This window comes from Notolepis coatsorum (assembly GCF_963971535.1).
Source record: "Notolepis coatsorum genome assembly, chromosome: 6".
Lineage (NCBI taxonomy): Eukaryota > Metazoa > Chordata > Actinopteri > Aulopiformes > Paralepididae > Notolepis > Notolepis coatsorum.
This window is the reverse complement of record NC_140170.1, coordinates 30971647-30980094: the sequence shown is the minus strand read 5'-3', so window position 1 is coordinate 30980094 and position 8448 is coordinate 30971647. Positions and strand designations below refer to the sequence as shown.

At 37.9% G+C, this 8448-nt stretch overlaps 1 protein-coding gene across 1 annotated transcript in view; it reads left to right on the top strand.

The window, feature by feature from the left end:
* Positions 1-1779: 1779 nt before the first annotated feature.
* LOC311229433 (cytochrome P450 2F2-like) overlaps positions 1780-8448 on the top strand; it is a gene marked incomplete at both ends in the record, with an annotated part of 105731 nt that continues 99062 nt past the window's right edge. The window contains 2 exons of the mRNA XM_084315516.1: positions 1780-1944; positions 7054-7216. Of these exons, the coding sequence (XP_084171642.1) occupies positions 1780-1944; positions 7054-7216 (328 nt within the window). The remainder of the gene's footprint in view (positions 1945-7053; positions 7217-8448) is intronic.

The window sequence follows — 8448 nt, the reverse complement described above, 5'->3', positions numbered from 1 at the left end:
TTGGAGATTAATTTAAATTATTTAAAGCATTAATTGGAGTGAAAAATCTTCAATCTTAGCGCCGCGGATAAGACAGAGGTCTAGCTGACTCAATGTTGATGGTTTTGTCGAACATTTGTATTTCACAGGAGAGAAACTGTATTCAAAGAAAGCTATTAAAATAGTCTTTGAATCTAAATATACTTTCTTTGTGTTGATTTTACATTAATTACATGATTTTACTCAAGTAAATATCTGTTACAAGCTTCGGTCTTAAATCGAAAAATGCTATTTTTAATATAGATTAATCTAGATTAATTACAGAATTTTTTTAGATGAATTAGTAAACATATTTTAATCTATTGACAGCACTAAATTATAATAATAATAATGATGATGATATGATGATGATAACAACAACAATAATAATAATAATAATAATAATAATAATAATAATAATAATAATAATAATAATAATAATAATAATAATAATAATAATAATAATAATAATAATAATAATAATAATAATAATAATAATAATAATAATAATAATAATAATAATAATAATAATAATAATAATAATAATAATAATAATAATAATAATAATAATAATAATAATAATAATAATAATAATAATAATAATAATAATAATAATAATAATAATAATAATAATGGCCCTTAGCAACAAGAATCGATGTAAGAGCAAAGATAGGAAACTCAATCCCCCTGGCTCTACACAGCAGGCACAATCGTAATCGTTTTTTGGTGACGAAAGAAAACGAGCTAAAGCGAGAAAATAAAGTAAAACATTTACATATTTACATCAGACATACATCAGATACGAATGTCATATCTCAGAGAGAGAGAGAGAGAGAGAGGGGACTTTGGTCAGAGTACAGAACTGGGCAACTTTCTATTTCTCTCCCAGTCTGTGAGTTAGTGAACCCAGTTCTCTGTGCGCTCCAGTGGACCAGTCTGTGAGTTAGTGACCCCAGTTCTCCGTGCGCTCCAGTGGACCAGTCTGTGAGTTAGTGAACCCAGTTCTCCGTGCGCTCCAGTGGACCAGTCTGTGAGTTAGTGAACCCAGTTCTCTGTGCGCTCCAGTGGACCAGTCTGTGAGTTAGTGAACCCAGTTCTCTGTGCGCTCCAGTGGACCAGTCTGTGAGTTATTGAACCCAGTTCTCTGTGCGCTCCAGTGGACCAGTCTGTGAGTTAGTGAACCCAGTTCTCCGTGCGCTCCAGTGGACCAGTCTGTGAGTTAGTGAACCCAGTTCTCTGTGCGCTCCAGTGGACCAGTCTGTGAGTTAGTGAACCCAGTTCTCTGTGCGCTCCAGTGGACCAGTCTGTGAGTTAGTGAACCCAGTTCTCTGTGCGCTCCAGTGGACCAGTCTGTGAGTTAGTGAACCCAGTTCTCCGTGCGCTCCAGTGGACCAGTCTGTGAGTTAGTGAACCCAGTTCTCCGTGCGCTCCAGTGGACCAGTCTGTGAGTTAGTGAACCCAGTTCTCTGTGCGCTCCAGTGGACCAGTCTGTGAGTTAGTGAACCCAGTTCTCTGTGCGCTCCAGTGGACCAGTCTGTGAGTTAGTGACCCCAGTTCTCCGTGCGCTCCAGTGGACCAGTCTGTGAGTTAGTGACCCCAGTTCTCCGTGCGCTCCAGTGGACCAGTCTGTGAGTTAGTGACCCCAGTTCTCCGTGCGCTCCAGTGGACCAGTCTGTGAGTTAGTGAACCCAGTTCTCCTGTGCGCTCCAGTGGACCAGTCTGTGAGTTAGTGAACCCAGTTCTCCGTGCGCTCCAGTGGACATGTTGGCTTCTCTGGTCCTGCTGTGGCTCTGTGTCTGCATCCTCTTCCTGCTGCTCCGGACCAGCAGGAGACCCAAGAACTTCCCCCCGGGCCCCGCGCCGCTGCCCATCTTCGGCAACCTGCTGCACCTGAGCCTGGCCAACCCCATGAAGGACTTCGAGAGGGTATGACCCATTATTATATTATCCACCAACATGTGTGTAGAGACTATAGCAGGTATGACCCATTATTATATTATCCACCAACATGTGTGTAGAGACTATGACACTAGCAGGTATAACCCATTATTATATTATCCACCAACATGTGTGTAGAGACTATGACACTAGCAGGTATAACCCATTATTATATTATTCACCAACATGTGTGTAGAGACTATGACACTAGCAGGTATAACCCATTATTATATTATCCACCAACATGTGTGTAGAGACTATGACACTAGCAGGTATAACCCATTATTATATTATCCACCAACATGTGTGTAGAGACTATGACACTAGCAGGTATAACCCATTATTATATTATTCACCAACATGTGTGTAGAGACTATGACACTAGCAGGTATAACCCATTATTATATTATCCACCAACATGTGTGTAGAGACTATGACACTAGCAGGTATAACCCATTATTATATTATCCACCAACATGTGTGTAGAGACTATGACACTAGCAGGTATAACCCATTATTATATTATCCACCAACATGTGTGTAGAGACTATGACACTAGCAGGTATAACCCATTATTATATTATCCACCAACATGTGTGTAGAGACTATGACACTAGCAGGTATAACCCATTATTATATTATCCACCAACATGTGTGTAGAGACTATGACACTAGCAGGTATAACCCATTATTATATTCACCAACATGTGTGTAGAGACTATGACACTAGCAGGTATAACCCATTATTATATTATCCACCAACATGTGTGTAGAGACTATGACACTAGCAGGTATAACCCATTATTATATTATCCACCAACATGTGTGTAGAGACTATGACACTAGCAGGTATAACCCATTATTATATTATCCACCAACATGTGTACTATTCATGACACTAGCAGCCGTATCCACAATATAAACTAAGGACAAGTGGAAAACTGAGCGCTGGATTAGTTAGTAGACTAGTCCCATTAATGATGAACAACTATTATTATCTTCGATTCGATTCCAATGCATTGCCATCATACCGCACAAGTACAGTACAACGCAAATAAGTTTGGCATCCAACCAGAGTGCAAATGTAACAGTAAAGTGCAATAGTAATATACAGGTGATTAAACTGGATATAAAATATATAAATTAGTACTACTGCTGAGTAATAGTGCTAATCAGATTATAGTGTTATAGTATTATTATGTACAGTGATACAGGTACAGTATAAAGACACTATGGTAGTAAGTCTAACTGGCCAGCGGTAATAGTAAGTAGTAAGAGCATGTAAGATATAGATACAGACATAGTATCTATAGTAATATGCAATGTACAGGTGATTAAACTGGATATAAAATATATAAATTAGTACTACTGCTGAGTAATAGTGCTAATCAGATGTATTTACAGTAGTTAGTTAGTATTATGTACAGTGATACAGGTACAGTATAAAGACACTATGGTAGTAAGTCAAACTGGCCAGCGGTAATAGTAAGTAGTAAGAGCATGTATGTATATAGATATAGTATCTACAGATATGTACAATGTAGTATGTAGTATGTTAAGGAAAAGCTCTACACAAGACAGAAATAAGCTTTTGATTTCACATATTTGCATTTTACATTTTGTCATTTATCCAAAGCGACAACTCTATCAGCTGAGTAACAATGTTCATCAAAGTGTTGAGTCCTACAGTGTAGGTTAGTTTATTAGGACAAGTGCATGACAGTATAGTTAGGGTTAGATATATTTACCTGCATGCTTTAATTGGTAGACAAAGTTGAATGTTTTAAACGTTTAAAAACACTCAAGTTCAACACTGCTAGATGAACATACCTCTTAGCTGCTACCTTGTTGTTCACAATTTGTCAAAGTCATTGACTTTGGATAAAGCTAAATGACTCAATGTAAATGTCAAATCAATGATTGATTGTTATCGTGGTGGTGATGCACGGTACTTATAATTGTGACAAATATGACGTTGCTGGTTTTGGACCTTTGGACGCGGTTGCCTAACATCCATCACAATATGTGTAGAGGTCAGAGGTCAGAGGATCTAAACGCAGGTTGTTTGTGTTGTCGTTCTCAGAATCAGAATCAGAATCAGAATCAGAAAGGTCTTTATTTGCCAAGTAGTTTTCACATACAGTACAAGGAATTTGCTTTGGACGTTTTTGGTGCGACATTAGACAGACATTAGACAGACATTAACAGACATTAACAGACATTAGACAGACATTAACAGACATTAACAGACATTAGACAGACATTAGACAGACATTAACAGACATTAACAGACATTAACAGACATTAGACAGACATTAACAGACATTAACAGACATTAACATACATTAACAGACATTAACAGACATTAACAGACAGATAATACTATAAAGAGGTGGAGTAAGATCAAATGAAATATGAACTAAGTTAGGCACAATAGAATAGAATAGAATAGAATTATGAAATAAAATAAAACATAGGCCAGGGCTATACAACTGTAAATAAAGAGGTTGAATAATATTAAATGGGATATAAACTAAATTAAATATAGCACAATATAATATTCATTCATTCAATCTTTATTTATACTCGTTAATACACTGAGTAATTAAACTCATTTACAGCGCCGTCGAGATGTTCCAAGTGTCACAGTGCGTTCATAAATATAAAGACATCAGACAATCAGAATAATTAAGAGCACATTTTAAAATACATTTAAAAAAGATTTAATACAATTTAAAGGGTATTCCATGATGTAGGGGCAGAAAAGCCAAAAGCAAATCTACCAAGTTCAGTACAAACTCTAGGCACTAGTGTAAGCCAAAAAGTGGATTGTGCACGACAGGGTCCAGTGGACCATTCCAATAATAAATCGGCGTGTGTTAACGAATGCCGTTACTGACAATCAAATAATCAGAAACGCCCCCCCCCCCCCCCCCCCCCCCCCCCCTTTCATGCATTCATGATGAAACATAATACCTATTATATACATTTGATTTGGGAATAGTAGCGTGTCCAGGCAAGAAACGGCAACGCTTATAGTAGAATACACGTATAAGGCTATAACTCCTTATAACCTTTCGGGAATTACCCCAGACCACTCTAAAACTATACTTATATTCACCACGGTATAAAACAGGAACGTATGGATGAAAAAATGTATTCTTTTTCACATATTGAACGATAGATAGTTGATGTCAAATGGGCCATAGTATTGTATCCATAGCTATAATATAGAATATAGATTTAGCTCTACACACAAGGTGACGCACTCCTATCTTTAAAGCGTGGCATTGCTACAACGGGACCCGTCTAATCTCCTGCGCTGAATGAGTTAAGAGTGGAAGATATATAAAGTAATAATGTGACCGCGTCTGGCGATCATGCTGACAAGTCCGGGGGCTGGAATGTTAAAAACAAAGAAACAAGGATTTTTTTTTGTTTAGTTATTTTCTGTTTTTTTTTAATATAATTACAGGTTGAGTGTTGAAAAACATATTTACTATAACAGCGAACAGTTATAATATCTCTAATAGTAACAATTATCTGTTTAAAAAAGTCAGTTTGAGACGAGTTCTGTCCTCCTAGACGGAGGTTGGAGTCATGTTGCAGCGCCGGCCCGCGCGTCGAGAGTCTCCAGCTACGCCACAACAACACAGTCTCCACATGGCTTTTGTTTAGATTGTGTTGCAACACAAAAAGACGATTGTGTTGCAACAGTAGCACCGGGCTTTTCAATGGAATCAACCATGCGATCAGTTGAAAATATGGCTGGTTTAACGGTGGAGAGTGATATCGCACAGGAAATCAGAACAATACAAACTTTTGATTATGCCAGAAACGACTGAAAAGATCCGGGAAAGTGAACGTCTTACGCGTGTCTTCACGGACAACATACATACTCCACGACATCGTCGTCTGTCGTCCAACGTTCTGCTTTATTTATGTATTATTGATGGTGGTTCTGCTGGTTCTACAGGACTAGTATGAATAAAAGGTAGCGTTTTCTTTCCTAACGTAGCCAGGAGTAAAAGACCATAATCCTGTCAAAACAGCAATCATAGTGTATATTTTCAACAATACGTTTGTTTACCAATAGGTTAAAGTGTTTTTAATGAAATTACAGTTTAGAAATTGTGTGGTACAGCCCTGTTGAACAGTGAAAACGTAGCATTCAAATAACGTTACTGTCACCGCATTTAAACAAGCCCTGTGAAAATAAGCAAAACAATAGACTTGGACCGGAAACCGGGCGAATTAGATGTGAGAAGAAGAAATCGTAGTCCTACAACAGAGGAGACCCAGGGCTTTCTATTTGCATCTAGATTTTATAAAACTACGCAGTGGAAGTCCAACAGCGGAAGTCCAACCATATCACATTTTTCTGACGTTTTTCGTGTTTATATCTCACAGGTCGAACAAACATAAACGCTATTGCCATAAAATACAACGTATATTGTTGCTTTACCTTTCTGTGAACATAGAACGAAGAACTAGAAAATTCTCATTCTCAGAGACCACAGTCTTAAACACACGCACACACACAAGATACATGCACATGGACTATTGTTATTGGACACAAGCCACACACATGGACCCTGCACCTTAAGATGCATGTACTGTACAGGACAGAGTGGGTCAGTCAGACAGCATGTCTAGTACTGCCTTCAGTTAGTTACTGTGGGTGAAGTTGACTATTACAAGCAGACAGCATCTATCCATCAGCTGGTGAAGTTGACTAGTAGAGCAGACAGAATCTATGTGTTGGAGCCAGATTCAGTCCCTAATATTTATTTATTTATTTAGCAATATTGTCTGGAAAACGATTGGAAATTAACTTGATTGATAAGATCTTTTATTTGTTATGATTTGGATGCGTGTTGCTTCGCCAACGTGGAGGCGTGTCTGGTCCAGCGCATTTTGAACCGGTGATTACAGCACCTGAGCGTGTGAACACACTTTTATCAATGGGACTGGTGCGCTAGTAAAACACGACACTGGAATGCAAGGCACTGGAATCAGAGGGTCTAAACGCAGGTTACAGTAGAGGTCAGAGGTCAGAGGGTCTAAACGCAGGTTGTCTGTGATGTGGTTCTCCAGCTGGCCAAGCGTTATGGAAACGTCTACAGTCTCTTCATCGGGCCCCGACCAGCAGTCATCATCACCGGGCTTCAGGCGATGAAGGAGGCCATGGTCACCAAGGCTGCCGACTTCGCTGGTCGACCACAGGACCTGATGGTCAATGACATCACCCAGGGCAAAGGTCAGCGTTTCCCCGTAAATTCATGACTTTTGATTAGATGCGAAGCACCTTCATGGCCTTCATGTCACACAGTCAGTCAGTAATTAAATTATGACAGTGTCTGTGTCTATAACACTGTGTCTGTGTCTATAATAACACTGTGTCTGTGTCTATAATAACACTGTGTCTGTGTCTATAATAACACTGTGTCTGTGTCTATAATAACACTGTGTCTGTGTCTATAATAACACTGTGTCTGTGTCTATAATAACACTGTGTCTGTGTCTATAATAACACTGTGTCTGTGTCTATAATAACACTGTGTCTGTGTCTATAATAACACTGTGTCTGTGTCTATAATAACACTATGTCTATAATAACACTTTGTCTGTGTCTATAATAACACTGTGTCTGTGTCTATAATAACACTGTGTCTGTGTCTATAATAACACTGTGTCTGTGTCTATAATAACACTGTGTCTATAATAACACTGTGTCTATAATAACACTGTGTCTATAATAACACTGTGTCTGTGTCTATAATAACACTGTGTCTGTGTCTATAATAACACTGTGTCTATAATAACACTGTGTCTGTGTCTATAATAACACTGTGTCTATAATAACACTGTGTCTATAATAACACTGTGTCTATAATAACACTGTGTCTATAATAACACTGTGTCTATAATAACACTGTGTCTGCGTCTATAATAACACTGTGTCTGTGTCTATAATAACACTGTGTCTATAATAACACTGTGTCTGTGTCTATAATAACACTGTGTCTATAATAACACTGTGTCTATAATAACACTGTGTCTATAATAACACTGTGTCTGTGTCTATAATAACACTGTGTCTGTGTCTATAATAACACTGTGTCTATAATAACACTGTGTCTGTGTCTATAATAACACTGTGTCTGTGTCTATAATAACACTGTGTCTATAATAACACTGTGTCTGTGTCTATAATAACACTGTGTCTGTGTCTATAATAACACTGTGTCTATAATAACACTGTGTCTATAATAACACTGTGTCTGTGTCTATAATAACACTGTGTCTATAATAACACTGTGTCTATAATAACACTGTGTCTATAATAACACTGTGTCTGTGTCTATAATAACACTGTGTCTATAATAACACTGTGTCTATAATAACACTGTGTCTATAATAACAGTGTCTGTGTCTATAATAACACTGTGTCTATAATAACACTGTGTATGTGTCTATAATAACACTGTG